The sequence below is a fragment of the Rissa tridactyla genome, chromosome 8 (assembly GCF_028500815.1).
Source record: "Rissa tridactyla isolate bRisTri1 chromosome 8, bRisTri1.patW.cur.20221130, whole genome shotgun sequence".
NCBI classification, from domain to species: Eukaryota; Metazoa; Chordata; class Aves; order Charadriiformes; family Laridae; genus Rissa; species Rissa tridactyla.
Genome location: NC_071473.1, coordinates 34,543,824 through 34,567,542, shown reverse-complemented (window position 1 = coordinate 34,567,542; position 23,719 = coordinate 34,543,824). Strand labels below are relative to the sequence as shown.

General features: G+C 39.1%; 1 protein-coding gene across 18 annotated transcripts; it reads right to left on the bottom strand.

Moving 5' to 3' along the window:
- Positions 1-1,494: 1,494 nt before the first annotated feature.
- FRRS1 (ferric chelate reductase 1) lies at positions 1,495-23,022 on the bottom strand. 18 transcript variants are annotated; one of them, XM_054211266.1, is made up of 20 exons: positions 22,837-23,021; positions 21,956-22,036; positions 21,785-21,805; positions 21,545-21,604; positions 16,929-16,970; positions 15,047-15,242; positions 14,684-14,820; positions 13,349-13,443; positions 12,590-12,740; positions 11,563-11,742; positions 10,537-10,635; positions 9,830-9,977; positions 9,173-9,289; positions 8,264-8,379; positions 7,887-7,973; positions 6,834-6,931; positions 6,596-6,654; positions 5,737-5,880; positions 4,520-4,671; positions 1,495-4,414 (listed from the first exon to the last, which is right to left on the bottom strand). In XM_054211266.1, the coding sequence occupies exons 6-20, from the start codon at positions 15,240-15,242 to the stop codon at positions 4,322-4,324; spliced, it is 1,872 nt and encodes a 623-aa protein (XP_054067241.1). In that variant the 5' UTR covers positions 16,929-16,970; positions 21,545-21,604; positions 21,785-21,805; positions 21,956-22,036; positions 22,837-23,021; the 3' UTR covers positions 1,495-4,321. The 18 variants fall into 18 exon arrangements, with proteins under 18 accessions (XP_054067241.1, XP_054067243.1, XP_054067231.1 ...); XM_054211268.1 differs by having other exon boundaries at positions 21,956-22,033; XM_054211256.1 differs by lacking the exon at positions 21,545-21,604 and having other exon boundaries at positions 21,646-21,805; positions 22,837-23,022.
- Positions 23,023-23,719: the final 697 nt, after the last annotated feature.

The window sequence follows — 23,719 nt, the reverse complement described above, 5'->3', positions numbered from 1 at the left end:
AAGAGTTATGTGCTTCTGGGAAGCAGGGATCTTCATCATCTGAGTGCTGCAGTCCTGGAGCTTGCCCACATTCCATATCAACAAGAACAGAATTACAAGAAGGCAAATCATCTTCCTCACATGTCAGTAGAGATGCCGTGCAAAATTCCAATTCAGCATTAAAGCCAAATGAATTCTAGGGTCCAGCAAGACAAAAGTCTTTCTGAAACAAAGCCAAAGCTGCAGTCCTTCTCAGTGCAGTATCATTTGTCCACGATGACTACCACAGATACCTGGTTCAGTGTGATGCACATGTTCAGCTTTTGTGGTTTGCAATATGTAAAGTCACTTTTGCACAGTGCGAGGAAGAGCAGCAGAAGCTATACAGTGGTTGAATTAGCTCACATATGAGCTAAACCAGATGGTACCCAAGCGTGTTCTGAAGCACTTGTCCTGTGCCAATTCTGCTGTGCCACTCCCTCAGGTAGGTGAATGCAACAGCTCCCCCCTTCTCACACACACACACACACACACACCTTTTAGAGAAGATGGGATCAGACTGATGTGAGCAAAGAATTCAGAATTACTAGCAGATCATCCCTCTTAACCATTCTTCTATTCACTTGGGATCTTTCGCCTGCACTGAAGGTCTAAAATCACTGAGATGTTAACTTCTGCATTGAAATGCAGAAGACTGCAGTTTTTCCTCGATGATTGCCATTCATCTTGAGTTGTTTGGAAAGGGACTTATCCATGTAGAGCACAGTTTACACACAGGACAAAAGAAAGTAGGCCATAACTGTTCAAACAAAAGCTTAAGCATAGACATCAAATAAACACCCATTTCATAATGTCTTATCTGTGTGAACTGGCCTGAATTTAAGAGCGAGTTTCTTCATAAAGCTTGAGAATTTTTCTGATTAGTTCATCTAGAAACACTTCCGGTTTTGGACATCCTTTACACATTTCAACCTCTCACTGACAGATTAAAGAAAGCAAGCAAAATAACAATCCGTTATTTGAACAAGAGCGCCACGTAGTGTTACAAACCATGACGGAAAACAAAAGGCAGACAATCTCTCTCTAGCCTTCCCAAACCTGAGCAAAGGAAAAATATGCACATTATTACACTGAAGTCTCCCCATCTTGTGATTTTTGACAAAACAGAAAACAGCGTAGCATTCAGTGTAAGGAAGAAAAAGCAAGCACACCTTTTCTTAGGTCATTCTGCAGCCTGCATGTCAGCTAGCAAAAGGAAAAAAAAAATAATAAAGTAAAGCAAAGTAGCAGTAAATTACATCGCATTTGAGCTATTTGCATCAGTTAGTTTTCGTTCAAGACATATACGAGAAACATGATTTGTAGTTGCGTCAAGAGCAGATGACTGGTATTTGGAGGCTGCACCTAACAACTTAATCAAAACAGTAAACTACTTGTTGTGAGACTGATCACAAGTTTCTACTTGACTGGGAGTGTTTGCCTGTCTAGAAGAACCCAAAAAGAAATATGTGAATGTTGATTTGTCATCACAAGTTTAATCTGAGCATAAAAGAGAACACTGAAACCTTCTTGATCTCTTCCTGTAAAGAAGTTTTCTTTACTTCAGTGGGATTCCTTTATGAACAAAGCAACAACAATATTTTATCATTCAAGAAAAAAATAAAAAGAGATATATACACACATCAGCCACCATTTTCTCTAGAACCAACCTGCCACCTATTTTCCTGCTGATATCAAACACTTCCATAGACTTTTTCTTCTTTGTTTTCAAAGGAGCATACCAGAAACTTCAGAAGACACTACGATACTATGACACATTGCTTCCTCTTACTAGTCATTCAGGAACATGTGAACAAACACTGCACAAAATTAACAAGTCTTTCCATCAAATAAGTTACAATACTGCACATAAGGCCTCACATAAACTATGCAATATTGCTAGCACTGGGAAGGAACAAGTTATCCAAAGAGCAACTGACAATTTTGCCAACTTTAAAGCTGTATTAGATGTGGAACAAGCATCTTTTATCTTCTTGATGAAGAGAGGCTCTGCAGTACAGAGAGAAACTATTTTAACATTCAATTTCAATAGGAGGTTCTCCAGGAAGCATTCAGATAGCTTTAATTTATAAAACAACATCTACAAAGAAAGCAGACAATCCATTTTGCTGCTAGGCAAAGCAGCAAAAAAGACTATTATTTTCTAGTTTCTATTTGACAGCATTTTCACCTCACTAAAAGAGACAAAAACTTTTATTAAGATATTTACATTCAAGTTTTAAAAAGCCTGTGTTCATTGTCACATGAAAATGAAACAACACACATTACAGCTATTGTATTACAGAAAGAATTTGGCATTGGCTTTAATTTAAAAAGACATCAATTGTGCCTAGGTTGAGAGATTTTCTTCTATAAACTCATGGTATACGAAAGAGTCCCCCAAAACTTTAGCACTAGATGGGCCTCTGATTCCCAGGCTTTCAAGATCAGAGTTCTCTAAAAAACCCACAAATCCACACAGTTAGACATACACTTCTTGCCCTTCAGTCTGGATTTTGCCGTATTTCTTCATAGCCCCCCACTCCCAATCTGCACATCACTTTTCCAACTTCCAGGAGGAAGGGGGGGCGATTCAACTTACACTCACTTGTACTCTGCTGCTGCCGCTGACAAAGGGATTAATCCCAGCTCTATAAATGCTGCTATTGCTAAATCAGTTACTTGAGCAGCCAAAATGAAGATCACCGACTACTTGTAGCTTTCTGAATATGACTTGTCCCTGCAACAGGCTGCACTGTGGATTTGGGGAGATAGAGGAAGAGACAGAAACAGACAGCTTTAGTAAATGGAGAGAACGACTACCTGAGCCACGTGTTATGTGTTATGTATGTTAGAGCTGGCCATCAGGTATTACAGAGATGTTGCTCTAACAGTCTATACAAAGCCAGGCCTCACTATTTACTATTCTATCCAGTACTCCCAACACCTTTATTCACAGCTAGCTTAGTAGCCCTAGGCTGAAGGCATATCTTGAAGCGTTAACTAAAAATCGATACTTTCCAGTATTAAAAATGAAGAAGTGTGGAAGCAAACTGTTCAGAGCAGCAAAAAACAAATGCAAAGCACTGTACTGTATGGCATATCAAGGGTTCATTTCCAAGATGCCATTTCCATATTCAGGCAAGCCACAAACCAAAGAAGTTAAACAATATAGTCTCTTTCCATTCCCTGTACCTAGTTCATATATTTAGATAAATATTTTGTTGACTAAAAAAAAAAAGCCCTCCCATATTCTTATGAAGACAGTTCTGTCTCCTAGATATGCTGACTCAAAAGACTCTCGCTTAGCATTAACGGAAGTTGCTTTTCCTGAAGTCAGACCAACTCCTAATCTACATTTTGCTCAATAGCACAAATAAAACTGAAACATTCCTGATCAAATATTTTCACTTCCATTTAAGCATCAAGTGGCATAAATCCATCTTATTCACAGAAAAAAAAAAAATTTGGAAGCCACAAGCAATCAAAGACAGCAAAACACAGAAAACCATACACACAGATAGGTTCTTCGTGCTTGAGTTTTGGGTAAGTACAACTAGTTTTAATGCACTTATATTGCAAACAGGTTTTCTCTTTATGGTTTAGAAGCACTGAGGGTGACTGGACAGAACAGTATTTTGAGTGAGGCAAATGGTGGTTTTACTAAAGGACTGAAGTTCCCAGACCTATATGCTTGTGTAAGTGTACTGCTCTTAGAGCAGAGAGAGTATTTTTTGCATTTAACTGCAAAGATAGACAACAGCATTTAGCTCATGCATCAATCTGCATTTGTGACAGTTTTTCACTATGGTGTGGTGGTGGTTTTTTAATGCACAAAACTGTCATGAGCAGGAAGTTGTCACATCACATGCCATTAGAACACAGTAGAGTGAACAGACATGGTAAGATTCCTGATCAATCTTTCCAGTTTTCCCAGTAACATTCACAAAAGGTTTAGGGAAATGACTACCAAAACAGCATTTTCAGCACATCTTCTCAGTCTTCTTGACCTATAAGCTTCAATCAAGTTAATTACCACACTTAAAAAAAATAGAGACTTCATTTCTTACTCAGGCAAAGACTCCCATTAAAAGTCCCATCAGAAGACAGCTTTTGTAAGACTGCAGCATCCTTCTATAGATGTGAATTCAAGTTCTCCCTAACACCGAGTATGATGCATGTGTGCTATTATTCTTCAATTACATCTTCAGGGAGATGTTGGAGGGAAATCTGTAATAGAAAGCATTCCTTGCAGGTTTTTCAACTGCACAATATTTCATCATAAAATTTTCAATGACTTATTTCATATTTGGTTGATTGCTGCCAGGAAGGCAATGAGGAATACCGCATTTCCACAGACATAGATGGTTAACACAATCTGTTTAAACAGCCGACCCTGCAAGAGAAGGGAAAGAAAAGCCATAACAGTGTCGGTCTTTTTATTGGTTTAAATAAAGAACCATCCCATCTCACAGTAGTTAGTTACAAAATTGTGACTTACCTCTGCTTCTGCAGATGTGAGCGACTGCAGTATCTGTACTCTATCATCCTCTATCACTTCAACTGTTAGTGGGAAGGGAAAAAAACCACAATTAAGTCTTCTCTTAAGAGGAAGGGTTTTTTCCCCACTTTGACACCGCAGAAGTCTTGAACCTGTGAGTAATTAACTAAGTCTTACACAGCATCCAATTTGAAAAGCACTTGGAAGTCTCATTTGAGGTTTCATGACCTGTACTATCATGCTCACAGCACAAGTGAAAATTATTCTGGAGCTGACCTACAAAAAGTAACTTCTGGACACTGAAGCGGCAAAACATTTTGTCCCTTTTGCTAGAGTGAATCATCAAAACACTTAGTTTTGAACTGAACGTTTGTTTGATCTAAAACCTTTTCCTTTTCATCTTAAGAAAACTAGATTTCATTAAGAAGTATTTTCCATTAGACAAAACAAGAACATTCATTGTCCAAACATTTCAGGTTCATTTCTCTATTTCTAGGAATTAATTACTTCAGTTAAATTTAAGTTTACATCTTTTATAATCACTACTTCTTCATGTGCCACCTTACACAGCCTCTTAACTGATCATGCTTCTTCAATTCTGCAGTATCTCTGCCATAGATACTGGTGATTTATATGTGCACAGTCACCTCCTCTCAGTGACACCAGCCAGTGAAGCTCACAATTTCCAATGAAGTTACTACCAGTTTCCACACTAGACATATTGGGAGCCGGGATTTCACTTTCATTCCCCTGTTCATTCAAAACTGCAAGTGTTTGTGCTCAAGTTTCTGATCATTTTGCTCATGCAATAAAAGCCATTCATACCAGCAATTTGTCACAACAAAATGCAGACTAAATCTGCATGAATTAACCTGAACTTTACCTACCCATCCAGGATAAAAATCATGGCAAACAGTGATAGATTCTTGGAAAATACTTACGCATTTCAGTCTGCCCCTATGAACTATGGTTTTAAAAATAAAAGGCTACTATTTAATGGCACAAAACCAATTTTTCTAGAACACTTTAGTCTTGAAAACTGGTTTACTCCCATATTTGTTTTTACAGAAGATATGACACCATGACTCAAAAGTTATTCCCTTTCAGCTTCCAAGTTAGAAGCCAAAGAACACCTCCTGAAATTCAGTCAACACTGTCACGTATTTTTTGCACAATCCTCAGCAAGCAAGGTAATAACAGTTTTGTTGGGTTTGTACCTTTACGTACGAGACAGTAGCTGTGTATTTCCAGCAGAAGATCAGTACCGACATGCCAAGCTACAAAACCAATCATTGTGTAGGTGTCCCATGGGTCTGGGAGGTCAAGTGCTGGTAGATCCATTCCCAAGAACATAGTCACCACTAGTCAGTAAAAACAAGATAAAAATACTCTAAGAGTGCTGTATCAGGGTAATTTAAAAAAAATGTTCTCAGCACCTTTGGCAATAGATTTCCCATGAACTGCCTATAACTGCTTGGGGAATGAGGTTAAAGGAGTCCATGGAGCTAAAAGCTTTAATTTTTTCGCAGTGTGAGGGGGAAGGCAGGAAGGAACGGAGAAGGCCAAGATAGTTTTCATTCTCCTCAGTGCCCTATCACATCCCAGTCACCTCATCACTGGCATTTGCGACTCTACCAACAAGACCACAATCACCGCAACATTTGTGCATAAGCTGCCTGTAGAAACTTGCATTATTAATAGAATTAAGCCCAGCTTCTGGTTCCATAAGTGAGTTTCCCCTCCTCCACTAAATAACATTGAACTATGTTACTGTCAGAACACCATCCTGGTCTTCCAAGACAAAAAGAAATTACCCAAGATAAGAACAGGTCCTCATTACAGAGATCTTTCAGATTTGTCTGTAACCTCTTCGGTTTTACATAGTCACTTTTTCTGCCTAAAGCTGTACCTGACAGACGCCTAAAACTTACAAAGAAGATGGCCGGCAAGAAAAAGAATCTTCAGAGATGCCTGGACTGGATGTCCATAGATGTTTCCGATGAGCAATAGTCCAGACAATGAACAAAGTTCCTTTGAATCACTTAATAGGGACTTACAACTGTTGCTCCTACTCACCAGCTAGTATTCTAGCTGTCGTACCAGTACTCCAGTGAAACCAGTTAAACAATTGCCTCCTGCAAAACAAGGAAAAGCGTTTTATTGGTTACGTAATTTGGGGAAAAATAAAAGAAAATAAAATTAAAAGAACACTGTTACCTACTTTAAAGATATCTTTTCAATGTAACAGATTTTTTTAAAGAAACAAGCATATTTAATTACTGTGACTGTAACTTAATGAGTTAGTTGTGAGTACCTTGGTGCATGACGAGATGGTCTGAAACCTGCCATAAGTGGTTGAAAGATTGTCAGAGCCATCACGGTACAGCCGAGATAGGGATGAAAACCTGCTTGCTAAACACAGGACATTTTTCTTTAATATCATATCTATATAAAGATGCAGAAAAAAATACCAAAGAGCTGATAGTTTTCTTTATGCTTGTATTAGTAAGTTACAGTGGAGCAGCACTGTTTTGATTGGCAGAGGTGACAGGCCACAGTAAGCTGCCCTGCAGCTGGATGGAGATTGTTCTCCTCGGCAGCATGAGACACCAGTAAGTCTGCCCAAGGTTTGTCCCACCTTTTTGCTGTATTGAGAAATTCTACCTTAGGAAGAGCAGAGAGCAATATGACTGTAGAAGCTACGCTCCAAGCTCTTCATCCTCAACCCTCTGCCTTCAGGGGAGGCCTATGTTTTAACTCCGCCCAGTACTGGTCTCCCCTCTCGCCCTATCTGTTCTAATCTTAACCCTGAAACATTTTGTTTGATTTCCCTAGCTCATACCTGTGACCATACCTTCTCACACCTTTAATTCAAATACTGCCTAGATCTTCCGATTTCTGATATCACCTTGCACCAAGTATTATACAGGTGACAGCAACAGGTATACAATCTCTATCTATCTAATGTTTGTTACAGACTAAGCTTAATCACTGGATACAGTCACTCAAGTCCAAGTTCATAACAACGCTTATTCCTGGCAGGTTTACCACTTTAACAAGACAGTTGTCCCATCCTCACTTCCTTACCAAATTCAAGTTCTTTAAAGAAATGGGGAGAAGACTGATTTAGTACATAAAGAAACCATGAGCAAGGACTTTATTTGGGAGAAAGAGGAAGAAAGGAAAGTACTGAAGTTTTTCAATTGCAGTTAAAGCTTGCTAAGATTTGAAGTCAGCCTACTTAAGGACAGCTTTCACAGCAATTTCCTTGTCAATAGCCGTAACACATTAGTCATCAGTGGACTTCTCATTCATTTGGTCCAACTTTACATTTGAGTTAACAAACAAAACAAAAGCACACACTTACCTTGCTCCAACCTCCTCGGTATATAAAAGGCAGCACAAAAGAAATACTTGTAAGCACGAGTGTGGTCAACATAAGCATACGATGCACCTAGAAAATTTAAGTTTGCTTTTAGAAACTCTACAGCTTTCTTAATACACCATTAAAATACATTTAACAGATCTACAGTTAAAGATGTTCTTAGTGTCCTCTTTAGACTTTGCTTTTACTAGTAAAGTAGGTGAACTTCTGATTTGTAATTGTTCCATATTATAAGATTAAAGAAAGATAAAAAAAGCACACCAAGTTTTATCTCCTATTTCTTGGATGTAGTAGGTTTATAATTCTGCTTACAATAAAGCTAGAAAATATGGCTGGAGATATGGGGAGATTTTGCCCACCTGAAACCACATCTCCTTTCCAAACAGGAATGAATGAGACCAGACAGGTTTGAAGAATCGTGCAACAATAACACCAATACTAACTGTGGTGATCCAAGCGACGAACATTAGCGCTCCTGAAAATTGAAAAAAATACAAGGTAAACATAAGTAATTTAGCTCCATACAAATACACCTTCAAGGACTGTAATAGTTTAGTCCATACGCATGTGGTCAGAATTTACCAGTGATAAGTTTTTAATCGCCTCATTCAGACTACAGCTTTAGAGCACTTATCTTGCTAGAGGGCAGAAACATCCACATAAAAGATAATCATACTATGCACACACAGCACGACAGAGCAGTTCTGGCTACTATGCATTTAATACGCCAGTACAGTCAGTACAGACTGGTGAGAGATGCTGTTCCATCACGAACTTAGATGTCAGAGGATGAAAGGTAACATTTCTTACAACATGTTTGACAATGAATGACTGACAGTTCTCTCATGGGCCTACTTTAAAACCCAGTACCATGAGAGAAAGAAACTCTCATTAACTTCAATGGCTCCCCGACTGTCAGTTAAGGGGTTTCCCATTTCAAATAGAATTAAACCAATAATGTAACTAAAATAAATTAAACCAGAGAGAAAGAGGTAAACAGAAAAAAGTTCTAATTATAAATTTAAGAGAAAAGACAAATGCATGTTCATTCTCCTGGGTAAAAAGAATCTTGTAACACTATTCTTGAAATGAAAAATTAATAACTTTATTCTGTTTTCACAGTCTCAAATCTTGCTAGCCAACAGCATCTATAACATGAGTGCCAGAAAGATAAGAGAAAATACCTACTCTGCAATAATGAGGAAAACTTAGCTCTCCAGTCTCAGCAAGTCTAGAACTGGAAGACAAAAGCAGAAGTTGCAACTTACCATGAGCCTTGATAAGGCGTGGGGACCGGGAACCTCCAATATCCTGAGGAAGGCCTGTGACATTGTATATTCCATTGGTGATCAGAGGCTGGCGATGATGTTTGTATATTCGTCCACCTAAGCAGTGACATAAAGTGGTTAATTTATGGCTGATGAAAGCCACTGCACTTGTAAGTGTGCCCACTCCTTCTTTATGAATGCAAGCCCTGTTGTGACCACTGAGCACAATCATATAAACTAAGTCTCTGACACACAATATGTGTTCAGACACACAAGTGTGTGATGACACGCAAGAACCTAAGATGTCATCTAAGCTGTCTTGCATAGTTAATGTACAAGAACCAACTCACCCCTGCGCACATAAGATGCGAAGAATAATTCCCTTTAATGCTAGCCTCCATTTCAAAAAGATGTAGCCAGCTCTCAAGACCCTAACAGTTCCCAGCATAAAGTGGGCATACAACACGCTTATAAGTTTACTATAAATTCCAAAATCAAACCCATGATCCAGAAAGGCAGTAAGAATGACTGGACTATGTGCCTCAAACTTGGAAACCTTAGGTCAGATACCAATTCTCATCTAAGCTGTATCTTACATAAGGATTACTAACGCATTAGAGCTGTTCAAAGAAAAGCAGCCACATGCAAGTCCTTTACCTTCACTAGCTTCCCCATCTGCCAGGAAGATATAGTAACTGGAATCCAGATTAAATCTCCCTTTATAAGTAGGAAGACGAATACTCCTTCTAAAAGAACACTGAAGAACACCATCCACAAGCCTCCATGACACATCTTCAAGGGCATTCTGTGAAACAGGAGACATTTAATACCCAGCCTTTCCAGACTGGCAGAGTAATTGGCTTAAAAGTAACCCCGCAAAAGGCAAGAGTGTCACTGGTGCACAAAGAAAGAACAGCAACAATCAGAGGTGGAGGGGTGTGGGGAATAAAAGTCTCTTGCATACCAACTATCAGTAAATCAATACAGCAACGTAAGGGTTAGAATGTATTACCACCAATTTTTCCAGCTTATAACAACAATCTCCCCTTTCCTTCCAAACTTTAACCCAAGATATATCAATTGCAACTGCCGCCCTAGCAAAGGGACAGAGTAATAACAGGCACAAAATTCCTCGATAGAGTAAAGCTCCGACCCGGTGACTTATTTTTAAAAGTTAAATTTAGACTTCTAAAGGTAACATTTATTAGGAAGTAAGAGCCCAGCCAATCTCACCTTGAAGAATTATGGATCCACCTTATTAGCTACAGCTGCTGTACAAAATAAAAGCACAAAGCAGCAGCAGCATACCATTCATTACTTAAAACCTACACTTGTGGAAGTGTCTTAGTTGTTTTCAAATGTACCTCTGAATCCAAAACAGGAGGACTTCGCCCCTTCAGATGGGCAGTGCTCACATGAACATGGTGGTTCTCATTAACACACAGATATGCATCATCACCACCCTGGAGAATTTAAAAGAAAAAGGATTTATAGCCCAATAAAAACCACTACTGGAAGTCTCCAAAAGCTCTTTGATTTAATATATGAAACAAGACCCAAGAAAGATTTCTCTAGCTGTCAAGCTATTATTTCCCAGCTTTCAAACACTTCACTATTACAGAGGAACCACGTTAAGTCAAACAGATGACACATAGTAAGGCACATTATGATTTACACTCTCCCCTTCCCAGGGTAACAACCATATTATCAGAAGTTTATTTGATTGTTTAAAATTTTCTAAATAAACCAGACAAGACAGAGATGGATGCTGGTGTTATTTAAAAACCCTCTTTAGTTAAAAACATAGTCTACAGCTAAGGTTTTCCTAATAGCTGTAAAGACGAAATATTGGTAAAAACTAAGTGTTCTCGCATTAGGGACATGAATATAAACAGCATCTCCTTTGTGCAATTGTTAGTTTATGTATTATGCGTTTGTCAACAGCATCATCCCTTCATTTTAACACCAATTAGAAAAAAGATCTCTAAACACTTTTTAAGATTGAACAGAGTCACTCCTGTACAATGATGAAATGCAAATGGCTTTCAGAAAGTATAGCAGCTCAGCCTCTGACAGGTGAGGGGTTTTAGCTAGGTAACAAAGAAAGATTAATCTAATCAAGAATTCCAGTCAACTACTGTACAATCATACAGGTTGGATTCTGCTAAGACAGATATCCACAGGGAAGTTCTACTGCAAATAGTCACTCCTGAGCTAAAACTGAATATCCACCTATAAAAGGCAACCTGTGCTTCAGCACTATGGGAGAGAAGTTACTTTGTGTGACACCTAGCAGCATCTCAGTTTTCCATATGCATGTTTTGCTAGAGTACCATTCAAACTTCACTAAAATCACAAGAGCAACTAAAGAACTAGAATAGCACACTCACCATCCACTGGTCATGGGACAATGCAAATGCTAGATACCCTTCACTTGGACCACTCATTTCAATAAATACTGAGCTCTTCTCTTGTTGGAAGGATAGAAAAAAACAGGAAGCACTTTCAGGATCACAGCTGGAAGGGTTCCTAATGCAGAACTTCATACTTCCACAACCTGATGCATTAAACTAAACAATTAAGCAAACAAACAAGTCATAAACAATGACAGTTTCCCTCTTCTTCCTCCCTTTCTACCCCATATACAAGAAAGCATATAAGGAACAACAAAGAAACACCATCTATGTCTACATACTGATCTCTTAACCCATCCCTACAATTACCCGAGGACTAGTAGGTAAAATGGTGCTGAGTTCCAAGCTGTACTTTTACTCAAGTTGAATTTTCACTTTAGAGACATTAAAATTTTAACCACAGGAAGTTTCTCTGAAGTTTTTACTTTCTTTTCAAAGTTATTCTATTATAGAGAGGTAATATCAGCTGTAGGATGAGGGAGAAAAGAAGGGAAGACCAGCTTTTTGTTTCCTTTTTAAAGTAGCAATTCCGCTGATATGCAATGAGAAAATACATGGATTAGAAGTCACACTTATTCTGGACCGAATAGTGATGCTTGCTCAGTCCATTCAAGAATCAGTAATGGAAGTCAGTAACATAGATGAACTCACAGAAGGAAGTTTCTGAGCCTGCAGTTAGTAAGTAGGAAGTTATTAGTCAAGAACAGAGCAAGCCTTTTCCCCTTTCTCGTCCCAGGTATGCATAATATTTTCTGACCATTAAGTTCTAAATATTCCATCAACTTTTTGACCCACATGTGGGGTGACAACAATTAACCCACACAAATTCAGGCAACTCAACTAACACAACAGGGTAGCTGTCTATGTTCTTGGTCTCCAGTACCTAGAGTTACTCATCCATCATCTCTCCCTTTCTGTCAATAGGATGCATCAATGTGATTTCATTAAATTCCATTAACCACAAGCATTAAAGATAACATTATTTAAGTTTATAATTACTTACTGGTTTTGATAAGTAGGAAATTGGGTGTGAAGCTGATATAGCCTCCGATGTTGCATGCAAGGGTGTTGTTGGGGACAAAGCATTAGGCTGAGAAACAATGGGACCAGGAATCTTCACCCAGAAAGTCTTGTATTTCTTCACAACTGTGGCTCTTAAAAAACATCACACACACAGAGTCATTACTGTATACATCAACAGCTGACTGGTACTTTCAAAAGAGAACAATGAAAAGCTTCTATGGTTTGTTCAACTTATTTGTAAAACACCCATCTTTATCCAGAGCTCTACGACTTCAGGGATTGAAGTAGGAAAATGCCTGAAATCACAGTGGATTACAACCTCAGAGACGAGTTGCATAGATTTTATCCATTCTTTCCCAAAAAGCTAACAGTGTAACAGGATTGTATACATACCACTTTGTTAGGTACAAGCAAAGAAAGAGATTCTTAATACTGTATATTACAGGCATGAGAAGTGAGCAGTTAACCAAAAATACTAAAGAAAGTAGTCTCCAAATCCCCTTCTACTCTCCCCGCAAAAAAAAAAAAAAAAAAAATTCAAACTAATCATCTCCAAGCTTTCCCTAAAGAACAAGTGTCTGCATTAATGTAGCTTCCGCAGCGAGTGAGAGGTGTTGACTTTTCAGGCTATTAATCCAAGGATACTTTTCGTTTGCCAGCCAATATTTGACACAGACAATGGTACCGGTTTACCTTATTTGCATTTTAATAAACTAGAACTAATGCTGGATTTACTTACAGAAACTGCACACGTTTTGGTGCATCTCCAGGAGCAATCCAATAAACTTTCACATATTTCTTTTTTGCTTTACTTGTGTGACTGACAGCTGAATTCTGAAAACACACACATATCGTGAGTTACACAGTGGATATGCATCACAGAGATTTCAGCTAACAGAGTTGTCACAGGCTACAGCTAAATCCTAAACAGACACCACACTGTTACACTGCACAGACCTAGTCCAACTGGCTTTTTCCCAATCAGTCATGATCAACTCAGAGGAAGTCTACCACTGAAACTTAGACATACAAACAAACTTTAAAGCTAAAAGGAACAACTAGAGGTCTTTCAATACAGAAGACAGCAGTGATGAGACAGAGGTTCCTGCAGTGTTAATGCAGAAATGGTGTGATAATCTTCCATTTTTTGATAGTAAGAGCATGAAGAGATAGTGCAATGACTGTACAGAGAGAACAGAACTAGTATTTCAGAGGACAAAATGCAAAAGCAGTCTTGGGGTCAGAGCATTATTTGCACAAGATAAACAGATCAGACACAGCACTGAACTAAGTCCTCAGAGCACAAAGGGCACAGCCCAGGCATCCCCATGGCTTCACAGCACTGATGAATGCACCTGCCACTGGAGGGCAGGTGGTAGAAGTAGAGAGGGGGGAAAAAAACCAATCACCAAACCAAAAAAAAAAAACCATCTAGGCAGACTGAGAACTTTGTCCACACCAGCTCAGATGACACTGTACATGTTCATAAAGTTCAAGCAGGTTGCTGAAGCACTAGTCAGAATTCACATCTCTCTCACACAAGGCAGAATCAATTTATCAAAAACGGATATTGAAGATTGTGATCTAACCTAAGGCTACTAAGAAGGCTCCATTAACAATAACCACCAAAGCAACACCAAAGATAATAGCCTATTGTAGTGTTTGTTTTCCACAATAAGTGATCTAAACTTTCCTTGCTGTAAGACCTTTTCTCTGTCCTTAACAAGCATGGAAAATGCTTCAAAACAAATAGAGGATGCCCTCCTCTTTTTAATATTAAGTACAATAACCAGGAATACACATTCTTTGTGCACAAGTAAAAATCATGTTACGAATGCTGCATCTTTCTGCAGCAGTCAATAGCATTCTACCACCAGAATAGTTTAAACAGCTTGTAAGAATCATCTGAAAGAGTTGCAGTGAGCCATGCCTCTATACTGCAAGTTAGACCAATTTTCTGAGAGACTTCCTGAGCTGAAAGAAGATTACATAGCTTAGCTCTCTCCTATTACAGATCCAGTCTAGTACAAACACCTCAGCACCTGATGTCCCATTATAAGACACTAGACTATACCTTGGTACGGCCACATGTCAGAAGCTGAGAAAGTCTCCGGTCAACTAACACGAAAGAACCAACTGCAGGGCTATCCAGGTGTTCTGCATCCCGGGCTTGTATGAAAAATCCTTCAAAATCTGGTCCAAACAGATGAACTGAAGCAAGAAGGGAAATAAATGTAAGTTGAAATATTCTCCAGAGGAAGAACAAAATATTTTAACAGCGACGACCAGAAGCTCATTTTACAGGTACCGAATGACCGCTTAAGGGATCACCTGAACAAGGTTCAACTGCTCAGATAGATCTAGTAGAGCTAACTGAGCAGAGATGCTACAACACAAAGAAACAAGTTAAACTCTTCAGCTATAACTGACACAATACCTTCTATGTTGTCCCCTGGTTTAAATTCAGTCCCGTTCACTGTAATGGTGTGCTCAGGTGACGGTTGTGGAGAGCTACCATGACAGGGTATCATGGTGGTGCAGGCTTCTCTTACTTTTCCACTGGGATAGCCATCCACAGGTGCATACAAGCAAATAAACATCCAAAGAGCAAAAGCAAGGCCAGGCAGCTCCATCTATATAAAGTAAGAGTTACAGGCAATTAAACACAATAAACATTTATATTACAGATCATCGCTCATATTTAGAAGAGTAAGTTGAATACCAAAATTTAAAGACATATTTAAAACAAAAGCATGCATGAGAAGACACGATTCTGAGCTGCAGAAGTTAAGAGTAATGTGTGCCTCTGATAACTGCCAGACTCTGCAAGAATGTTCACAGATATCATATTTCAGGCTATCAAGAGTATAGATAGTAGACAATCCTTCATTCCACTGGATGGATTTTTTCTCTCAGTGCATTCTGACATCACTTTTTAAATTTCTTTTGCTTACACCTCTCCTATTTTCTCTCTCAAAAAAAAAAAAAAAGGCAAGTCCCTTCAACATCTGCACAGGACAGATGGATCTTAGAACATGTTTTCATTGATTTATAAAAGTCCACAGTACTGAGGAACTACATAGTTACTACTGAGCTCACTTTTCTATTAATCATAGCTCCAAGCTGTGCACCATTACAGACTGCCTTTTGTTTCCACAACTCGTGTCTATTTCTTCACATATGACAAATAATTCCCAGGTTAACAAGTTCTTCTTTCTGCAGGGAAACTAAAGTTGCCAAATGTCAGAAATAGATTTTATACATGCAAAAGAGTGGGAATTTGGTATTAAGATCTAGACAAAGGAATATGTATGTTTGTTGCAGACAAGCACAAGAATTTTCCTTTGAATGCTTCCTTTTGGATATTGGACTGCCAGACAATTAGTCAAACAACATCACTGCTTGTCACACTCTTGTTAAGGGAACAGTATACATGAAAAACATGTAAGGTAGTAGAGAAGAGCCTGAAACAGTTATATGAAGCCCTAATCCCAGCATTCATCATACGATGTTTTGCTCTGTCACTATACTGCTTTCAGAAAAGCTGTGGTAATTGTTTTGTTACTCAGCAGCATGCAGGGTTTACAGTTGTATTCTTGTTCACAGAAAGCCTTAGCCAACAAGAAAAGCGTTCGCATGTCCAACAGGCAGGGAGAAGAGAGAGACACTTCCTTTCAATCCATAGACACAAGAAGAGGGTTATCAGCTCTAGTGGAACATATGTGAGGCAAGTAGGTCTGCCTTCTGGAAGAGCCATGCCCATTTTGCACGAAGTGATAAGAAGTATCAGGTTATGAAGTTCCCTGACTGCACGCATAGACATGAAGATAAGGAAGGCACAGAGCCATTTCAGGCTGAACTCCAATACGTAAAAAGCAGTGAAATGAAGACAAGGCCTGTTGTTAGTCTTACACACCCCAAGAGACATCAATATTAACTTTTCCAAAGTTCTCATACATTCAGTGCTAAAAATCCACAATATCCAGGACAATGCTAGATTTGTACTTCAACATAAGAGCTCCTCAGCAACATTACACCGGGACACAGAAGAAAATCAGAGGGGAGAGGGGGTTAAACAGTTATATTTCAGGAACTAGGAAAAAAAAAACAACACTCAACTCCTCCTCACCAATATTCAAGATAACATTATGATAACAACTTTAACCTCTAGTTAAAGTAAGCCTTTCCTTCTAGTTCCAATACTTCTTCAAACTGTCCCAAATCTAAACGTGATTTTATTAATAAGTTAAGGAAGCCTACAGAAAGCTAAAAACTAAGGTTCAGTATAACGGTGACGTTAAAGCAGCTTTTATACGTACCAATGAAGTCTTCAAAACAAGTTGCTGCCAGAAGAGATAAGGCTGCATACCGCAGAGACAAGAAAAAGAGTAGGTTAGTAGTCTAGTTTAAGTAGCAGAGGATGTGGTAGGGATTTAAAACAAAACAAAAACATTCTTTGGCAGACTCAAAAAGCTCAAAAAACATTTCAAAAGCTTACAGAAGAGAAAGAAGCAGCAGCAGAGATTAAAAGAATGAAACTGAATGAACTGAAAGAAGTTTTGTACTGAAAAGCTATTTTTTTGAAAGCTTTTTTATTTTTTAAAGAGGGTTAACTGTAAAGGAGTGGTCTTCTCTATGCACATTCAACAATGAGGGCTAGGTCCTATAAAGAATAACAATTTCCATATTAAAATTTAGCCTTCCTCAAACTACACTTATTCAGTTACCTTAAGAAGTCCTTCTCCTTGTTTAATCTGGAAATACGTTGTCACACTCTGCATTCTCTACTTACACAGTAAAAGAGGCAGAAGGAAGATAGGAAGCACTCTTATAACACTAATCATTCTGTGGTTAAAGATTCGTTTTGTATTTTTAGGAAAATATCTCCTAAAGTGTTACTGTAGGCAAAACAGTACAATAGGCCAACATTCTAGACAAGTCAAGCTTTAAGAAATTATTCCTCAATTTCAGATTAAAGAACTCTGGACTTTAAATCAAATAACATAGTAAAACCCTTAGTATAACCAGCAGAACTTCATATTTTAAAATGTAGTTTGGAATAGCCAAAAATAGATGTTTACAATCACTCATTTGCCATCTCCAGTTCGGCTGTGCCTCCCTACCCCCTTTTGCAACATGCGCTCCCACCCTCAGCCTTCAGCCAAGGCCTGTTCACAAGTTGTCTTATACCAACCATAATGGGCAAGAAAGACAGGGACACAAAATCTGAACGTACAGGAAGGAAGAGGGGAAATTCAAGAAGTGCCCAGAACTTCCTCATATAGGCAGGTTAAGATGCCTCTTTAGCTCTAAAAAAGTACCTGTTGCAAGAGCATGAAACAATATGTCATGCCCTCGTGAATGTGACAGTCTTGCCAAGAGAAGGAAAAAGTGAGTTAGTCTGGAAAGCTGAGAGCATGTATCATTAGCATTTCAGAAAATTAACAATATTAAAAAACACCTAAAGAAGATACCTACATCCAGCATAAACAATTCTTAGAAGGGAAAAGAAAAAGTATCTTTATACTCAGGCTGAAGATCAATAAGCAATTATATCCACACTCAACCAAATATCTGCACAACAGATCATCTGTTTTGCTAAACAAAAAACCTAACCAAAGAACAACAGTTAGCCACCAGCACACTGACTCCAACATAAAAGTCACTCCGATATAAAACAGATACCTCTTCTTCTGAAAGATTACATGCTTTCCTCTTTTCTCTGATTAGAGTTCTACAACCACAATAGTGTTATTTCCCCTCTAAGTGATGTTGTCAGGAATGACTGCATTTTTAGAGATTTTAGCATGTCATATATACCACAATGCAGAGTAGTTATTTAGAATTAGAGCTAGCTCTAAAAGTTTAACTAAATCACACACAGAGGTACAGGAATCAATGTTTGTAATAAGTGAATGTACAATAAACTGTAAAATATGCAACTTTTTTCTGACATTCCTCTTTGCAGGAAAAAGCAGAGGAAGACAATTAAATCTCATAACTACATACAAAAGTAAAATCCTGAACAAAAAACATTAGGATTAATGCCATGGAAAGGATTTGTTACAGAGAGGTTAGGTTCAGGAAAGCTGAAGTGTGATATGTGAATTATTCTTCACCTCGCTACAAAAGAATAAATGCCTTTTAAAGAATAAAGTAAAAATAAGAACAGTTCTCTACCTGTACCAAGAAGGATCCAAGAGATTGATCAAAGCTATCACATCTTACAGGACCTGTCACTGTATTATTCTACTCCCCAAAACATGGCTGAATTAAAAAAACACCATTAATTTGTGTTCCAGTAAAGATGAATCAGCAGATCTCTGCAAGATCATCTTTTCCTAGATAAGATCAACATAAACTGCGTCAGAAACTTAAATCACCAGGCATTGCCACTGAAGCTAGATTCAAAATAAGAAGCTATGCTAACTTAAGTTTTGAGGTGTGTAAGCTGTGGAACAGTCTGCTGTTACCTCAGGCATTTGAAAATACTCCTCTCAGTTGCCACTATAACTTACTATAAACTGTAGATTTGTCCTCCTCGATAGATTTTGCTTTCGAATTGTATGAAAAAAAAAAAGCTAATTCTTGCAGCATTTTTCAACTGGTGATCCTCCAGTGTTTTTAACTTACTGTCATTTGAACAGTCTAGAAGACCAACAGGAAGTTTATGGATTTCTGCACTATCCAGTGACTTGTTTTCCAAGATAAATGCATTATGTACAATCTCCTTCCTCTACCCTGCCTGCGTGCCAGGTGCACACCATGCAGTAGCATGCATCAGTAAATGCCCCAGTCAATGTTACAAGGATGTGATGCAGAGCGTACCAGCTCCTTAGTCTGAGCACGATCACATAACATCAATTGCTTATTTTACTTAACCTTGTACTATGCATGGGCTTTTCAGTATGTTATACACGACCAAAGATAGAATAAGATCCAGGAGTCCTTTCTCTACAAATAGATTGAATCAAAATTAGTACTGGACCTTAAATCAAAAGTAGTACCACATACTACATCATTACAGTGTAAGACAGTTGTTCAAACCACTACGTTTTATACCTTTATATAAAATGGAAAAAATACTTCAACACATTAGTTTGAAGCATGACTGCAAATTTCTTATTCCCTCCCTCCCTCAGTATAATACATAACTCACATCCCCTGGCAGGAAAGAAAGCTTCACAACAAGTTTATTCAAAGAAACTTCATCATTACCTGCAATTCTAACAGTGTTTCAAATATCGTGTAACTTTTAGGGCAAACGGAGGGAGGGAGAGAATTGTGTACTTGAAGCCATTTACAATACAGCCCTCTAATTAACAGAAAGCCAAAAATTACAGAGTGACAGTCATCTTCTCATCACCCTTGCCAAACTTGGGCAAAATGCTTTAGAAAGAAGTTAAGCTTTTCCAAGGAAGCTGAGTAATCGGAACGTCCATTAATATTTATTTCATACGGAACTTGATTATAACTGTGAAATTCAATTTCATATAGAGATTACTCAATACTGACAGATGACTTCTAAAGTAATCAGTCAAGCATTTCTTGAGCCATACTAACAAGTTGTCTTATATGTTTGTTGGGTAGGTCAGAACTCAAAACAGAAATAGAGCTTTTTTGTTAGAGTACCCTTTTGGGGGAACTCACATTGCATACAGCCCACCAGGGATTCAGAGGAAAGTCATGCAGAAAAAAAAAAAAAAAATCAGAACAGGAATCCTAAAGGTACTCCATGCATGGCCAGTTATTCCAACAGGAGTGGGATACAGAGCAGTTATTTTAAATGAGGCAGCCAAAAAACCTGACAACCTACAACAGATATTCCTGGAAAAGTGAACTAGAAACAACCATTTCAGTTATTATGGAGATGAAATAGCTACCATTCTTCATACTGTGATGGACCATGACAAGACAAGAACACCTCTGTGATAACTCAAACATTAATGGTTAAAGGCCAGAGTAATTATCTGTGGCTTAACCTCAAGAGATTCTGTCTGGCAAGGCAGATACGGTTTGCTTATAATAATAGCTACCAGCTTTTGTAAAGTACCAATGCAATACAACTACGCTTGTCTGAACATTTGGAATTTATCATCCCATTCATTCAGGAGTCATCTCCTCCTCCTCCTAAGGAGGGCCGAGGAAAGAATAAGAAATGGTTGGAAAAAAATGAGTGCTGTAATTTTGGGAACAGAACCTTTAAAAGCCTGAACCAACTGTACCAAATTTTAGTATGAATCTTTTCATAATATTTAGTATACATGGGAATTTATTCTCCTGATTACATCTCAGGATCCTACAGTAACTGGATTCAGATAAATGGAGACCAATAAGTTACTCCCTTCTGTGTTGAAAAAACTCCTCAGTCCCTGCAGGTATGAGCAAAGAAAGCCCTGGTAGCTTTCCGCAAGAGCACAATTTTCACACACAAACTTGGGCTCTCTTCACAGAAACTATCTTTTCAGCTGTTTAACAGAACTTCATTAGCTGCAGAGTATAAGATCTAAAACTAGTTTCAGAAAGGAAGAGGAGATGAAAGGAGGGGCAATGCAAACATATTGCCAATTCAAAGGTACAAAAACTATCATAGCCAGAACTTTTCTCCTGAGAACCACCAGACATGAGGGCAAGCAAAGAAGGAAAAAGCTGTCAAAAGCTTTTTAGCAGAAGCTGTATTGACAGAAAGTGTTTATGCCATGTCTCTTCAGAAATATATTTTTTACAAAGCAAAAGTAGACAGCCCTGCTGTCCAAGAGTCACCTTCCCTCTGAGTTTAGTGGAAGAGCTGGGGTTAACTTATCCTGCTCATTTAAATGTGGTCATATCACAATAGCTGGACTGAGCAAGGGCAGAAAACAAGCAGTGTTCACATTCACAATAATTCATTACTTTTAAATACAAACACACACACAATATGACAAAACATACACACCTCAACTTCTTGGTCTTTCTACTCAGGAAATATCCAAAGAGAACTTCAAGGCTTTTGCATCTGAAATGAATTTTTATAACAGTTTAAGCATAGGTACTTACCTTACAGCCAGTCCTTGTGTTACAGCAATCAAGTCTGAGTAAAATCATCATTGCCTTTCTCCTTACAGCAAGGCAACTTATACTACATTGTAACCTCTTCTGTTTGCCTTGCATCTAACAGTATTAACCTTTATCGTACCCGGGATCAGAGGAAGTTCGTCTGAAAGAAGAAACAGTACACACACAAAAAAAGAAACATTTATAAGATCATTCTTTACTTCAAGGCACACATTTCATGCTGCTTCCCAAGCTAAGCCCATAAGACCCTACACTTCAGCTGAAGCGCGTGAAGTTGTGATGAAGCACTGACCTTGCAGCTTCCCTTGCTGTATCAGACATCCACTTCCACAGGCCTCAGAGCTTCATATTCAGTAATTATTTTAATTATCTTCTGGTGCAGTTGGGGGAGCAGGGGGAGGCAGCAACCCAAAAATCAAACAAACCACAACTTTTTGATACCTTCTTCTTCAAAGCACAAGTTGGTACAAACTTGCAGTATGATTTTAAAGCATTTACTCCCTAACAAAGGGACAGGGATAAGCAATCTTATAAAGGAATATGATAAGTTTGCCTTTTTTTCCATATATCCCACCAAGAACGAACAAGAGGCAAGGATTTTGCCCTGTTGTTTACTTTGATTATTTAACTTTCTGTTGTGCAGCTGCTCTGTAGATAATCTTTAAGGCCCCAACCTTGCAAACTTTTATCTATATGAAGAACCCAAAGTTGCAGGCTGACCTAAAACCAACATAGTTTGTTAACAAACAAATACAGCTACAGATCAGCACATTTATTATAACAGTAACCACACAGCCATCGCCTATGCATTTTAATGAAGAAAGAATAAAGTAATATTCGGGTAACATTAAGAAGCAATCAAGAGGCAAGAGGAACATGGCTGGTGTGGCTTCCAGACAAAATAAGCCAGTTTACCTTTACTCATTAAGGCAAGCAGGCTTAAGAGTTTTCCCTACAGCAATTCAGAAATACTTGCATGAAAAGCAGCAGCTACAAGGTACTTCATCAAGTTTTAGTCTGCTTCACAGCTGCCGTATTCTATTAAGCACATATAGTTCTCAAAAAGCTCGCAGCATCCACACTTCGAGCACTCACTGCCGTCAGTTTAGCCAAAGCGCTGTGGAGCCACAGCAGCCTCTCCGGGGCAGCCTTGCCCGCCGCGCCGCCGCTCACCGGCAGTCCCGGGCTCGCCTCTCCTCCCCGGCACCACTCCTGCAGCAAAGGGCGGCGGCGGGAAAGCGGCAGGCGGGGGCCAGTCCGCCCCCTCCCCCTGCTCGATGCTCTCCCCGCGGCACCGGTCGCTTTTCCGGCTGCGGGGGGCGGCCCCGACGCGCTCTCCCGCCGAGGAGGCGCAGGGGGAAGGCGGGGCCGGCGGCGAGCGGAGCCGTAGGGCCAGGGGCCGCTGCCGGGAGCCGGGCTGGCCCAGTGCCGGGACGGGCCAGCGTGCGCGGAGAGGCGCGCTGTGCTCTGGGATAAGTCGCTGCCCGGCGTGAACCCCCAGAAGAACCGGGGTCCTGCGGAACGCGTTAAGGGCACGTAATTTCTCTGCCGCCTCCAAAGGCTGGAGGTGTTGACGAGCGTCCTGGTTGCGCGCTTGGGTCTTGCCCCGTGGGTTTTACGGAGAGATTGTCCTTGTAAAAGCTTGCAGAGGTCATCTGCGGGGCTACTCGTATGCCTAAAGGTGTTCATATATAGGGGCTTGCAAAATCGGGTTTTTCTTATCAAGAAAGCAAATAAGTACCGGCTGTAACTGGGAGTTTGCTGGTAGAAACTGCAGTTACTTACACAGGCTTCTCCAAGCGCTGTTTTTCTGCATTTTATTCCAAGTCCTCAATTGCTCACAAATCAAAGCAGCACAAAAAGACAATCATTTAATAAAAATCCAATGGGAATTTTACACAGAGTAGAAATACTGTGTTTTTGTTAACAAGCAGCTTGACTGGAGGGCTCTGGTAATTCAGTTGCTTATTAGTAGGTCTCAACAGTTCTAGTGATCTCAGTACTATTAATTTAGTCATCATTTCATAAGAAGTACTATCTACTAAATATAGCAGGC

Coding starts and splice junctions, on each gene's coding strand:
- FRRS1 (XM_054211256.1), bottom strand. CDS start 21,759: ATGCAAGGCAAACAGAAGAGGTTACAATGTAGTATAAGTTGCCTTGCT. Junction 8,380..9,172: donor ACGCCTTATCAAGGCTCATG/GTAAGTTGCAAC, acceptor TTCAATTTTCAG/GAGCGCTAATGTTCGTCGCT. Junction 4,672..5,736: donor CTACTGTCTCGTACGTAAAG/GTACAAACCCAA, acceptor AATTACTCACAG/GTTCAAGACTTCTGCGGTGT.